Source organism: Pleurodeles waltl, chromosome 1_2 (assembly GCF_031143425.1).
Source record: "Pleurodeles waltl isolate 20211129_DDA chromosome 1_2, aPleWal1.hap1.20221129, whole genome shotgun sequence".
NCBI classification, from domain to species: Eukaryota; Metazoa; Chordata; class Amphibia; order Caudata; family Salamandridae; genus Pleurodeles; species Pleurodeles waltl.
In genome coordinates, this window is record NC_090437.1 from 711115352 (window position 1) to 711130610 (window position 15259).

At 44.7% G+C, this 15259-nt stretch overlaps 1 protein-coding gene across 1 annotated transcript in view; it reads right to left on the reverse strand.

Annotated features, from left to right (window-relative positions):
• LOC138255249 (protocadherin-23-like) overlaps nt 1–15259 on the reverse strand; it is a 486186-nt gene that overhangs the window by 117813 nt on the left and 353114 nt on the right. Inside the window, exon 14 of the mRNA XM_069205831.1 lies at nt 11735–12021. Within this exon, the coding sequence (XP_069061932.1) occupies nt 11735–12021 (287 nt within the window). The remainder of the gene's footprint in view (nt 1–11734; nt 12022–15259) is intronic.

The following is a 15259-nucleotide window of genomic DNA, read 5'->3' on the forward strand; positions in this document are numbered from 1 at the left end:
TCTATTTATTTATATAGACGCATTACCCTTATGCATCGAATTAACAGTAAATCAGCATTGCGGTGAGTGAGAAGGTGGAAAATACGCTAAGGGCCCAAGGGTCATATACTTTGTGTTTGCGGATATTTTCTACGCATTTGCATAATTTGTTTTTACTCTATTCCTGATTGCGTGTTTTTGACATTTGTTAATGTTTGCACTCTGTATCAACATACAAAGCGTATGTGCTGGGCTGCAGTATGGCATTTTGTGTATGGCCGCATGTGGTAGTCCATTGTACAATGTGATTTGCGTGTGATTGGTGTGTTACACCAATGTGTGTGTTACAGAATCAACAGCATGCAAATGTATACACATCATGCATATGTCTGATGTGTGACAACAGTGTATCCACATATGTATGGCAGTCAGTACTATACAAGAGTCATGGTATGTGACTGTGAATTGTGTTCACTTATGTGCTGTCTGTAGTTGTCTTACAGAGCATCACATTTCATACAAAATTCACAGCTCAGGCATTGTTGATGATGGCTGATGAATGAAATCTGGCAAATGTTACCCGACAAATGTCTCCATATGCTGATTTTGATTATATGGATGACTTGTGTGGGGACTACACATATGTCTGACATGTGTACATCGTTGCTACATACTGTGATTGACACACTCTGCCTACATTCCAACCATATTATGTATTGAACACAATAGTTGAAAATCATAACATTTTGTTTTGTAATTACAATTACTTTGTGGTGGACCTGTAGCCTTAGCTGCATATGTTCTCATCCATTCTGATTTGTATTCCATAGACATGTCCATGAGAAGTGTGAGGTCATGTGTACCCTGTGACAGGATTGGGCCCCATGGCAGTGGCAGGAGTGATTTCCAGGGATACACTGTGCAAGCTCCATATCTCCCATTGTTTGTCATACATGGGATAATCATGTTGAGCATTGTCACCAATGATGTCCCCACCTTGTCACACATGCTCCATGCAGCCATTGCACCTCTCACACTGAGTTGTGTTAGTGGTCTGTTTAAACATTACAGTCTCACCATATTTTGGCATCCACTGCCTCATGTGTGGGCCCTTATTTAGCTAATTTTTAGACATGTTGGTGTGTGTGTGATGAGCTATTGTGATACAAGTTGGCAACGTGGATGTAATTTATGTGTTGTGGTCCATAAACTGTGTTCTTCAGTTGTCACATTCAGGTGATGGGGCTAATTGTGATGTGTGTGTTGGTAGCAGTTCACTCTTATGCTTCACATGTGATGTTCCCACAGTACTCTTCAGATTTGTATTTATGACATGCTCCCTGAGGTTAGACTCATGATCCTAAGGTATATGTTTAAGAGATTAAAGACACCAAAGCCGGATTGTGTGAATAAGTGAGATGTTTATTGACAAAATGTACAAGGTGAGTTACGTGATGATTATGTGAAGAAGTTCTGCACAATGTGCAGTCTGCGGCGTATCGCAGCAGCTGTGCTGTGGTCTTCCCCCTCATTTTCTTCTCTACCATCCTTCTCCTCCTCCTTAGTCAGGTCATCAACCTGCTCATATGTACACATATGTACACATATGTTCAACCGTACACATATATTGTGCATGATAGCACAAGTCAATTTGATCTTGCAGACCACTTGTGGGGCATATAGGAGACTCACTCCTGTGATGTCCAGGCACCTGAATCTGGACTTCAGGATACCAAATGTCCTCTCCAAAATGGTACATGTCCTCCGATATCTTGGGTTGTGAAAATGGGTCATTATTCATGGCTGTATGCCATAACCCAGCTCCGTGGCAAAAGAATACAGGAATAATTTGTTGATTGGGCTTGCAACAGGTAAGTCATGTAGCATGGCAGTTCATATATGAGCTGGCTCATCTGTATTTGTGTTTTGGTGTGAGTTTCTTTCCTTGTGTGATCTCTCCTCAGCACTAGGTTGTTGGAAATGACAATCTTGTGTTTGGGTCAAGGACCTGGAACATTTGATTTGGATTCCACACTGATAGTCATCATGTATGTAGCATCTGTTGAGTAGTGCACCTTTGTATCAGTGTGCTATCACTAAAGGGGACATGACACATCCTAACAACACAGTCAGGTCAGGTGTGGTGGCAACATGGGAGCACTACAGTGCCTGTACATCCCATCCCTTTTGACATGTGTCATTGCAGATGAGGTGTGACACTTAGGGCCTATGAAATCGGTTAGTGTGAATGCACTACACATCTCCTAAATTGGCTGCTGTATCCTGCAACATTTCATCTATGCAAGAATGCCCCATGTGTGACATGTTACTTGGCAACACTTTGTTGTCCCCTGCACCAGTTGCTCATGTGTAGCCGTGCACCAACGCTACCTACACTACACTTGGGTACTTGGCTATCTACCTTGTGGAGGTGGATGTATCTGTGAAGGATGGTACACCACCCTGGACATATGCTTTTTTGATGGCCAATTGGCTGTTCTTGTGTGTGCAGCTGTGTGCAGCATGCATTTGTGCCACATTCATCTGAGGTCATAGCACAGTCTACTTCCTTTCTGCAGCCTGCATACTGCACCCCTGGGGTGGTATTTGTTGTTGCCACTTCCTCAGATTGTAGGGGACAGCTACATTTGAGTCTGCACCATCATGCGATGTTTCTTGTGGTGACAGACCTGCAGCGAGAAACATTGCACACCCCTTCCACGCTACATACAGCATGGGAGGGTGGCCAATTTACAATGAGGCTTCAAGAAATGATGAGATGGTCATCTGCCAAGATGTACATACTGTGCATGCCATGACTATGGAACTGTGGGCTATTACATTGTTCCCTTGGTGTTCCTGAGTGGCAGCTAATGTTTGTGTCAGCCATGAGGTGTCCAAGGGTGTGTATCCCATTGTCACAGGATGATCAACATCACTAACAGTGTCTCTCCTATCTTCCAAAACATTTATGTGCATTTCTACTGTCGATACATGCACAGTGCAGGCTATGGGATGTAGCTCAACTACTTTGCAAATGTTTCCCTTGGCACAGTGCATGTGAGGTCAGTGATGTCCTGTTGTCTCCTACTGGGTCCCACTATGACATCCGTGATCTGCACTGTCTGACTGTGTCTCTGCCCCCTGTTAGGCCATTTATCGTATCTGGTACAGACATGATGGTGTTATGAGTCAGTGAGTGATGCATGTGAGGTTGCACTACAGTAACTGTGGTTCCACTTCTCACACATCTGGCACATGGTAGGTAATAGGCATTGATCTTGTATTCCTATGTGTGTGAGCCAATGCGTCAGGCAGATGTCTGTGCACACTACAGATAAGTTAGGTATGTGTTGATGAGATGCAGTTGATATAGGCGCAAGTTGTGTGGTGTTTGATATTTGTTCTGGCAGTGATTTGCACAGCATGACTTGAGACATCTGTGCCTATTTTGAAGTTACATGATATGGGCATACAGTATGCCTTTGACATGTCTGTGCTATTGTTTGTTTGGTGTAGTGTGTGTGATGTGTACGTAGTGGGCAACCTGAGGGCACTTGTGGTGGTCTGTGTAGTTGTGCTGTTTTCAAAGGATACATGTCTTCACCTGTCCTTCCTGTGGTGTGCTTGTCATGTTGTGGGTGTGTTACGTACATGTGGGTGTATGTATTAGTGTTGTGCACTGATTGTGCTATACTGCAGCATGGTGCATATGTGTTACCACCTGCACATGTGTGTACCCTGGCCATATGTTACTGTAGTGGTGTATGTCTTGTGTGTCCGACAGGGTTGGGGTGTTGTGTGCATATTACTAGATTTGTAGACTTACCCACAAGTAGGTCCTTCCTGGAATTGTTCATTGATCGTACTGTGCTGTAATATGTAGGCGTCATGGACACTCCCAGGATACTTGGCTAAAATGTTTATGAATAATCCGCAGTGGTCCACTATGGCCTGCACATTAATGGAATGCGTGTGCTTGTGATTCCGGTATAGGTGCTCTGTTGCTGCAGTTGATATGAGCCAGACATGGGTGCAATCAATTGCACCTAGCACATGCGGGAAGCCATGGATTTGGTAGAACTCCTGTTTGTTCTCCTGCTGCTTTTGCTGGGTGTTGGGGAATCTGATATGGCGGGATGTCAGGGAGATGATGGTGTCTAAAACCTTTGGCAGGAATGCAGAGAATGACAGCTGTGAGACTCGACCAACCAGTCCACCCGTTGTTTGGAATGAGCCTCTTGCCAGCATGTGCAGGACAACAAGCAGCTCTATAATAGGTAGTATGTTGAGTGGGGTCTGCAGGCTGGCTCTAATTTGTGGCTCAATGTGGTGCAGCAGGTGTAGGATGGCTTGCCGGTTGAGTCTATAAATCCGAATTATGTCCAGGTCCCTGAGTCCAAGGAGGGTTGTCCTAGTTCTGAAGACCCTCTCCTGCCTTCTGCATTGCTTTTGTGGGCTGCGTTGTCGTGCTGGTGATTTCTGGAGTTGTTGCTGTCCTCTGCGCCGTCTTGCAAGATGTATCAGTATCACCTCCATTTTCTCCTGTGGGTTGTAATGTTGCTTCTGTGTGTTTTCCTTAAGTATTGGTGTATTTGCCTCATTTTAATGCCTGCCCTTACCCAGGCATTAAATTTTGACGCAAATCAGTTTTAACGTTATTTTTTGGGTCCGCCTCCCACCTGTGCGTCTTTTTTGCCCAGGTGGTTAAATATGGCACTAGGGTGTTTGAGTCATTTTTTGAATGGGAACGCCTACCCTGCATCTCATTGACCCAAGGAGGTTTCATGAATCTGAAAAATTACGTTAACACCAATATTTTGATGCTAGACGGGCATCAAAATATAAATATGGCATTGGGTTTGCACTGAATTAGCGTAAAAAATAACTAAGCTAATTCAGCGCAAACAGAGTATAAATATGCCCCTAAGTGATTTTCTCAGAATCACAGGATGTTGAGCCAAGACAGAGACTCACACTTAGTGTCCCAGTTCCAAGGTTGGCAGCTCTGGTCAGTCTTGTCACATCTTCTTTTAATAAAAGATGGGAAAAAAATCATAACACTCTTATTTATACCTTGAGGTTGCATGCACCCCTTTGACAACAGTAAATTGATCACTGTTCTATATTATGATTTACCTTATAAACTGCAAGCAACAAAAGGATCTCTCTGACAAAAGTAGTAACTCACTGACCTATTCACATTATATGCACTTTTTGATCTGCATGGTAGACGTTCTTTGCAGCAGGCATATTAACCCGCTGAGCTAGCGCTACCTTATGATCAGAGTCACTGGAATTATGAGGCATGGATGGGCCAAATTATGTGGCAGGGTTGAGTAAATTATGTGGCAGGAAAGGCAAATTATGCGGCATAATGCTGAACACTTTGTAATAATATTATTTCATTATTTCAACATGTTTAAACTTGATAACCCTGCCTGGACATTGGTTTCACCTTGTTAGTACCGTTTTAATACCGAAACGCAGCAATATGCAACAAAAAGGTGACTTTTACAGTTTTGCATAAGGCTTTTCACTGCACAGCAACACGTACGGCTGCACTTTTAGTAACTTTTGAATCGTTTGAGCTAGAAACAATATTTTTTTGCTGCAATCTGCAGATGACACAGCAGATGACGGATTATGTGGCAAATGCAACACATCTGTAATCATGCGAAAATCACTGCCACCGCAAAATCACATAATTCCAGTTGTGCTGCTTATACTAAGTCAAAACTTCCACTAGACCAAACTCCGATCTCTCTCCAGGAAGAACATGAATCACCAGAGTTATCTTGAAATTTTTATTGTTGCCTGAAAACTGCTGGAGGCAAGAAACGTAGCATCAGGTGCTTTTGAAACCATAATATAATTGCAAACAAGGCGTCCTCACCTGAAGTCAGCACCGGGCGCAGTGGCACCAGTCTCACCACCCTAGAGCCGACCCTGCAGCCACCAATACATACAGCTACTCGCCTATTCGTCCACACATGCACTTATACATGCACTCTATCACTTTGGCATCCATCCATTCTTCCTACTATTGGCTCGTTCTTGCATTCACCCACTCACAAATCAATGCACTAATCAATGTTTATTTATGACAAACAAGGGAGGGAGAAAAGCAGGTGCAACAGTATGTGCCTCTGTTTTAAAAATCAGAACGCGAAGGTAGTGGATGGATGGCCAAAAACTGTGCCCTGTGACAATAATAGCATGGGTATGTTTCTCACTTTGGTGGCAGCAGAAAGAGTCAGTGCTTGGCTGTCCATGCTTCATCTTCCCCTGCAGACTCAGAAGAAAGATGGGCTCAGAAGTTACGCTATCAATGGTTTTATTATTGCTCATAGCAGAGAATCTGCTCCTGTGTGTTAAATGATTACTGGCGACCACAGATGGTCATGTCTGTAATAAGAAAATCTAGTACACTATAGTAACATAACAAATTGCCATGTATTATAAATGTGAAATGAAACTAAAAGAATGCAATAATTATTCGATTTAAATTAAGGGTTGACAATACCAATAAGTTTGGCTTTTAATGATAAAAAGCGTTTTTGTGTTGAGCTTGAAGATCTGCTTTGAGTACTGAACTTGCCACGAGTGTGACAATTGTTATGTGAGAAGGAGTAATGAACTTGCTTGGAGTATGGAGGTGACAGTTTCTGTTTGACCTGCGTTCTTAAAGGAACTGTCCAGAAGTGTATTTGACGATGCTTTACGAACTCGCATGTAATTAGCTTCTACGTGCTTCTAATCTTTGCAGATACCTAAACAGAAAGGTGATGGATATTTGGCCAGTGCGTTCAACAACATTTGGCCGTCACGAAGATGCGAAGGTGGTGTTCACCAAACAGAAACTCAAGTCCAAACCCTAGGGCACATAAATAGAGTGAAAATTAATTTGTCAATGTCTGGGTGAACTTCATTCGAAGGGACACTTACTTTATAACCCCTCAGAACACATTACCCAACTGCAAACCCATGGAAACAACGTCCTATACGGACATTAATGCACAAGCATGACACGGTGTATTTAGAAAGGAACTTCAACAACCTACAAGTGAGAAAAAACCTGCAGTTGTGGGTGTGTGTGTGCGCACAGGTACACACACGCACATACACACAATCTCTCTTCATTTACAACAATGGCATAAAACCATTACTTTGCAGCATTAAGATACTGGGACAAACTAAACTCTCTCCCACGTCAAACATCTCCATTCGCCACGTGAATCTGTGCACAAACCGATAATGTTGACTAACTAGATAGTAGTTATGGGTTACACAACACACTTTGCTGAGTCAAGTCCTTCAACATAACATTCAAGACACATAACACATATATTGCGACGCAATCAACAAGTGATCCAAAATATGTATTAGAAACCTTATGAAACATGACCAAGCATTTAATCGCTATCACCCCTTGCTCGGAAAGTCCCATACCACAGGAACCAGAATTACCACTATGTGACGTGCACGCTCAGATAGACTGGAGAAGTATGAAATAGCATAACGTGCGATAAGGGAACAAACTTGGCACAGCTACCCATAAACAAGCAACCTGCATTAAGAGTCAGACCAACATATGAATTGACAACACTGATCACCTATTTGCCATTCGTCATACTGACCATTGAACTTTGTGCCCAAACCTCTGCAAACAAACCATACACCTTGAGTACAGGATGCCCCAGCGCCAGGGCATAGCAGTATGCCAGGAAGCACTTCAACATATCGCAAATATCAATGTGGTACCCTCCATGCACTTGACTTCTGTATTCTCTTGCTGGTGCTAACTTCGCCAAGGAGTGGCATGGATCATGACCCATTCCACACCCATGAGTACATGACTAGGAAATACTGATGCCCTCACTCAACATCCACCCAGGTCAAGTGATCTCATAGTGTCACAGCCTAATTCAGTGCAACTCACACCTGTAACCTGCCAACATCAACTATAGCAGGACACCAGCAGAACTATCTGTGAAACCATAGCAAGCAATTGAGGCCAAGTATGTAAAATATGTGAATGTACAAGTGCCATGGGATGACAGTAGCTCTGACAAGATCAGTTGTCACTGAGCAGTAGGTAAGAACATTCCAACATCCTATGCACAGCATCTCTATACCTAGTATAAACTGGTCACAACCTATCATAGAGGCATCCGGGGCACAAGAAGTGGGTCTGGGGGAGTAGACTCTTCCTTTAGTCAAACTCAGGCTATCTGCACACATTCCACTGGCACTAGAGACTCCTTACCCATACCTGCACCACTAGCACACCCACTCCTGTGACCCCTTTCCTACCACTCCTCCTGAGTTCTATTAGATATACCTTCTTTGTCATGGTGCCCTGGAGGGAGTAGGCTGGTCAACAGATATAGTAGAGTACTCTATGCTTGGGGGACGTAATTATGCCACATGTTCCTGTAGGGAAAGCTGCAGAGTGTACCACTCACAGTCAGGATATGGTGGCAAGGGCCTAAGTAGAGAATGAAAAGGCAAGAGCTAAGGAAATAAGATGCAAGAACTATAGGTACGGTGATAAGGTAAACTGTAGTGTGTTGGACTTCGTACTTGCAGGGCTGGCGGTGCATGGGAAGTCACATAGTCACATAGTTCTGCAGACAGGTGTGGAAAATGACTGTTTTCGTCACCTACTAATATATATCACACTCCTAATTTACGTAATGTATTTTCCAAGTTAGGGGTGAGTTTTTTTTTTTTAAAAATGTAGGATTTCTGGTAGTACAATGTCTTGAACAAGCTTGCAAATATAGATTGTGGGATTTACTATACCCGTGCTTTTTTACGTAGAAGGCAGTCTTGGTTTAACAGCACTCTGGTAACCGTTTAAGGGGAACTTGCAACATGTTCTCAGACTCTAAGTTGAATTTGCACAAAAAGCGTTCTAAATCCACTTCTTTTTCTTTATGTACCTTGTTTCACTGGATGACATATTGTGAGGTCTTTAAAATCAATATATTAAGTGTACTGTCTTTAACGTTGCGATAGACATAGATGCAGATTTATGTGAAAGAATTGTATCATTAATTAGTGTAACTTGCGGTAGAAAGGGCAGCATGTACCATGAAATAATAATCTGCATCTGACGGAGTCATGTTTGCAAAACATATTCCTTAAATCTATTTTCATATACGAGGCAACTTTCTATTTGATGTAGCGCATTCGATATTGGACTTGAGAGGTAAGAGTCTTGAAAGACATAAGCCTATTATATTCCTGAAACTTTTAACAACATCTGAGCAGAAACAGATATAGCAGGACAACGGAGAACTCGAAGTGCACCGTTATTATGAGGACACGGTATCGGCACACACTAGTTAAGGGAGCCTTTACTGACATACAAACCTTCCTCTTGTCCACATATGATGCTTCAGAACACAGCTATGCAATAGCAGTTGAAGCAAGAAATACATTATAATTCAAGTAAAAAAGAAAGTTTGTTTCTTGAAAGGTCTATTAAACTTGAGCTCCTCAATTTACAGGTTTAGTGTAGCGAAAATTGCCTCACCTTATAATTTTAACACCTCTAATAGAAAAGAAAGCGTCAGATGCACCAATTTTCAATCACAGTTCATACCGCAAATTCCATTTCGCAGGACCAGCTTTGTTAAAGGTTTGTGTGCACAAGAAGACTTAACAGCAGCTTCCACTGACTGCAATACTACAGTAAGGTGGTCATTACGTGTTTGGCTGGTGAAAAAGGCCACCTGCCAATCTCCTGTGGTCAGGTCGCTGCCAGTGCGGCCGTCTTCCCACGGGCCCCATTACAAGTCCCCCACTGGGTCAGCAGGTGGAAATGCTCTTTTTGCCCACTAGCCCAGCGGGGAAGAACCCACAATATTGACGCTGGCTCCTAATTGAGCTGGCGCCAATGTTACGGTGCATAGGGTGCAACATACCCCCAATACGCTTTTCAATGTCTGCAATGCAGACAATGAAAAGCATGATGGGGCTGTCCATGGGGCCCCTGCACTGCCCACGGCCCCCATGGAGTCCCCTGCACTACATCTCCATCATTTTTTACATGGCGGTGGAGAGGTTTTACTGGTGGTGGAGAGGGTGGCCGTAATGGTCATGATGCCCAATCAACAGTCATGATGTGGCGGTCTGGCCTCTGCCAAAGCAGTCAGACCACTGCTTTTGCAGCATCATACCACCACCGCGGCCCTGGAAGTCTGAAGGCCGCCTGGGTCGTAATGAGGGGCAAAATCTCTATAGCAGTGGAAGTTGGCCTTTGAGCAGTATTGAAAGTGCTTGTGAGGTGAAGGGCCACTGCGCTGATAATATATGCAAAAGAGGCATTTTGGGGGAAGGTCAGCACAAACATATGTAGGATTTTATGCGTGCCCAGTCAACTGAGATAGCATGACCTTGCATTGCATAAAAACTAAAAGCCAAGGAAAACCGGAAGCAAATAATGGGGAAAGTGGTTGTTTGCCAAATACACAAAAGGTGATGAGGGGAATATTTGCTCTGGTTATTGCTCTGGGTTGCATTCCAGCTCATCGATTTGTCCCTATAAATAGATGCCCGCCAATCAGTACTGACCCTATTCCACACGTACATCCCGAAATATGAGGTGAACAACCATCCAGAGGATAACACAAGCATCTCCAGACTGCTCTTTGAATTGTTAAACATCTTCAGTGACAAAGTCTTTGCTAGACATCACAAACTCGCCTTGCATCATTGCGTTTAGGTGCATGTTACTCAATCCAGCCATTTTTGTGCAAGAACTGCCGTTAACTGATCGGCAGGAGACTCTGTAAATATAGCGGTGGTGGCGAAGAGGTGGAGGTTCACAGAATATGGCCAATCACTTTGTAACTCTACTTGATTGGCCATTCCCTTGCGCTTGATATAAAGCTCTTTCCTACACACCGAGAATAAATGAAGGGGACTTGAAGAGAGCTGCCTTTTCCTTTGAGGCATGCAGGCTCTGCTTTCATAATGATGGACTCCCTCCGTTGCAGAAGGCATGTAAAGCCTGAATTCTGCCATTGTGCGCTCTTGAGGTAATCTTCTAAAAGAGATGAAGAATGCTGAAGTGAGAGTGCACTGAATTGTAATTTTGGATGATTTATAATGAAACACTATATAAAACGCAGTGAGCACAATAGAAATGAGGCTTGAACGCTGCGCATCGAGCTCCATCAGAGAGAATGCTGTTTTTTTTGTTTCATGGTTTCCAATGTTTCCAGTGATTGAAAATACACACTGTTGGGGCACAAAAACATTGGTTTTAAGAAATCAAAGGAAAGAGGTTGACTGAAAAGGTAATTGTGAACCCTGTTGCCACTGAATTGAAAATAAAAGGGGATGAGCATTTGCACACTTGCTATTTACTTTCTTATCTCCTAAACATTTCTTGAGCACACACATTTGACAGGAAAATAAAAGCGGCACTGTCAGCACCCTTCCATTAATTTGCCATTTTTCCCCAAAAAATTCCTTGGCAGGTGAAACGTTCCAATACCTCCTAAGAGGTTAGATTTTGCACACTAGGGCAGTTTGATGTGGCGGTTTACACCCCATTGCTTTATAAATCCAGTAACTGCCACTGGTTCTGCTTTGCATGAGGATTTGTAAATTGAGCCTAAGAGAGAAAACATCTTACAGTTGTAAATCCTTGCATTTTGGTGCTTCATTATGAAAAATAAAATCTTCAACATTATTAGTCATGAAACTAAAGTTGTCTCTACTTCTGCAAAATAATTACCTGATATGAATCCTGAGTAAATATGGGTGTGTTGTCATTCACGTCTGAAACTTGAATGGTCACTTCCGCTTCCGTGTGATGCAGTGAGTCAGAAGCCTGGACTCGCAGTCGATATTCAGCTGCTTCTTCATAATCTAGAGGCTTCACGAGAGTAAGGACTCCAGTGTAGCGATCCAAAGCAAACCTTAGTCCAGGATTGCCGTTCTCAGGTAAACTGTAGAATATCGTTGGATTCAAATCGACGTCGTTAGCTGATAGCTGAGTCACGGTGTAACCAAGCGGTGCATCTGAAGTGGGATACAAAAAGTATTTTGGAAGCACAACAGTTAAGCAATATTTAAATTATTCATTTGTACATGGTATTGAGAGAGCGTAGTTTAAATAATACATATTAAAATGAAATGCTCATATCAATGCTTACGATGTTGCATAGAAAGTGACAATAATAGTGATTTTGCTTAAACGTGCACTTGAATTATGACTATAATGTGAGTGGCCACCAATGTATACGCGAACTAATAAATAGAATCATTAATGATATGGTTAATCAAGTTATATTAACGATTACGATATTGCATTTATATTGAAAACCTTATAGGCCTTAAGTTAGCGTGGGCCGTGGGTTTTAGATTCCTGGCTCTCATATTAAAAGCATTTTTTTCTGTTTTCCAGTGTGCTGACTCGCAAAGGGCCATGACCCTGCAAATGTTCTTTTTCTTCAACTTGGAAGATGAATGTATCATTTAAATCCTGTTCTCATCTGCATGCTTGCTGCTTTAGTATAAGTTTTATGCACAATATTGAAACAAATGTAGATTATTGTAATGTACAAGGACGTTTAAACCATGGACAAAGGACCTGCTGACCCGAGAAAACGTGCCAAGATGTGAAGTAACCCCCGGATGTGCCACCTCCGAAGACGTCAATTATGAAGACTGTTAGAAATGGGGTTTTTGGTTGGCAGTTAGGTTGCCCTCTGTCCAAGCAAGAACCCTCACTCTAGTCAGGGTAAGTCACACACAATCCAAAATCAGCCTGTGCTCACCCTCCGGTAGCTTGGCACGAGCAGTCAGGCTTAACTTAGAAGGCAATGTGTAAAGCATTTGTGCAATAAATCATACAACACCATAGCATAACACCACAAAAATACACCACACAGTATTTAGAAAAATATATAATATTTATCTGGGTATCTTCAGGTCAAAACGATCAAAGTTGCAATATGAATTTGTAAAGATATCACTGAAAAGTGATATAAAGGGGGTCATTCTGACCCTGGCGGCCGGTGGCCGCCAGGGCCACCGACCACGGGAGCACCGCCAACAGGCTGGCGGTGCTCCCACGAGCATTCTGACCGCGGCGGTTCAGCCGCGGTCAGAAGCGGAAAGTCGGCGGTCTCCCGCCGACTTCCCGCTGCTCGGGGGAATCCTCCATGGCTGCGGAGCGCGCTCCGCAGCCATGGGGAATGGGGATTCTGACACCCCCTACCGCCATCCTGTTCCTGGCGGGAGACACCTGGAACAGGATGGTGGTAGGGGGTGCTGCGGGGCCCCTGGGGCCCCTGCAGTGCCCATGCCAATGGCATGGGCACTGCAGGGGCCCCCGTAAGAGGGCCCCACTGTGTATTTCAGTGTCTGCAATGCAGACACTGAAATACGCGACGGGTGCAAACTGCACCCGTCGCACCCCTGCAACTACGCCGGCTCAATTCTGAGCCGGCGTCCTCGTTGCAGGGGCATTTGTTCTGGGCCGGCGGGCGCTCTTTTGGAGAGCGCCCGCCGGCCCAGAGGAAATGTCTGAATGGCCGCCGCGGTCTTTTGACCGCGGTGCGGTCATTTGGCGGCTCCCTCCAGGCGGGCGGCTCCCGCCGCCCGCCGGGCTCAGAATGAGCCCCAAAGTGTCTTAAGTCTTTAGAAAGTAAACAGAGTCTCTTTCAAACACAAAGTACCTGGTTTCTGGTGGAAAATCTCCTCAGAGGGCCACAAAGGAAGAGGTGCGTGGAAAAAGGGTGTGTGCGTCGATTTCTCCCCAGCACACACGGACTTGCGTCGTTATTTTCCACGCGGGGAAGTCGGGCGTCGTTTTCCGGCGCGCGGACAGTCTCTTTCTGTGGGTCGCGGGGATTACCAGATGTCCCGGGTCTGTGCGTGGATTTTCCTGCTTGTTTTCCGGCTGCGCGTCGTTCTGCGGGGCTGCGCGTCGAAGTTTCGATCTCACGGCAGGCGTCGCGTCGATTTCTCCTGCGGAGTCGGGCGGCGTTGTCCTTGCGAGGCCGTGCGTCAAAGTTTTGATCTCACGGCAGGCGTCGCGTCGATTTCTCCTGCGGAGTCGGGCGGCGTTGTCCTTGCGAGGCCGTGCGTCAAAGTTTTGATCTCACGGCAGGCGTCGCGTCGATTTCTCCCAGGAAGTCGGGCGGCGTTGTCCTTGCGAGGCCGTGCGTCAAAGTTTCGGTCGTCCCGAAGGCTTCGCGTTGATCAGCGTCGGTGTGCGGCGTTTTTCTTGCCAAGGAACAAGCTGTGCGTCGAAAAGTTCGACGCACGGAGCGTCCAAGAGGAAGAGTGAAGTCTTTTTGGTCCTGAGACTTCAGGGAACAGGAGGCAAGCTCTATCCAAGCCCTTGGAGAGCACTTTTACAGCCAGGCAAGAGTTCAGCAAGGCAGCAGGCCAACAGCAAGGCAGCAGTCCTTTGTAGAAAAGCAGACAGGTGAGTCCTTTGAGCAGCCAGGCAGTTCTTCTTGGCAGGATGTAGTTTCTGGTTCAGGTTTCTTCTCCAGCAAGTGTCTGATGAGGTAGGGCAGAGGCCCTGTTTTATACCCAAATGTGCCTTTGAAGTGGGGGAGATTTCAAAGGGTGGCTAAGAAGTGCACCAGGTCCCCTTTCAGTTCAATCCTGTCTGCCAGGGTCCCAGTAGGGGGTGTGGCAGTCCTTTGTGTGAGAGCAGGCCCTCCACCCTCCCAGCCCAGGAAGACCCATTCAAAATGCAGATGTATGCAAGTGAGGCTGAGTACCCTGTGTTTGGGGTGTGTCTGAGTGAATGCACAAGGAGCTGTCAACCAAGCCCAGCCAGACGTGGATTGAAGGGCACAACAAGATTTTAGTGCAAAGAAATGCTCACTTTCTAAAAGTGGCATTTCTAGAATAGTAATATTAAATCCGACTTCACCAGTCAGCAGGATTTTGTATTACCATTCTGGCCATACTAAATATGACCTTCCTGCTCCTTTCAGATCAGCAGCTGCCACTTCAACAGTGTATGAGGGCAGCCCCAATGTTAGCCTATGAAAGGAGCAGGCCTCACAGTAGTGTAAAAACGAATTTAGGAGTTTCACACTACCAGGACATATAACTACACAGGTACATGTCCTGCCTTTTACCTACACAGCACCCTGCTCTAGGGGTTACCTAGGGCACACATTAGGGATGACTTATATGTAGTAAAAGGGGAGTTCTAGGCTTGGCAAGTACTTTTAAATGCCAAGTCGAAGTGGCAGTGAAACTGCACACACAGGCCTTGCAATGGCAGGCC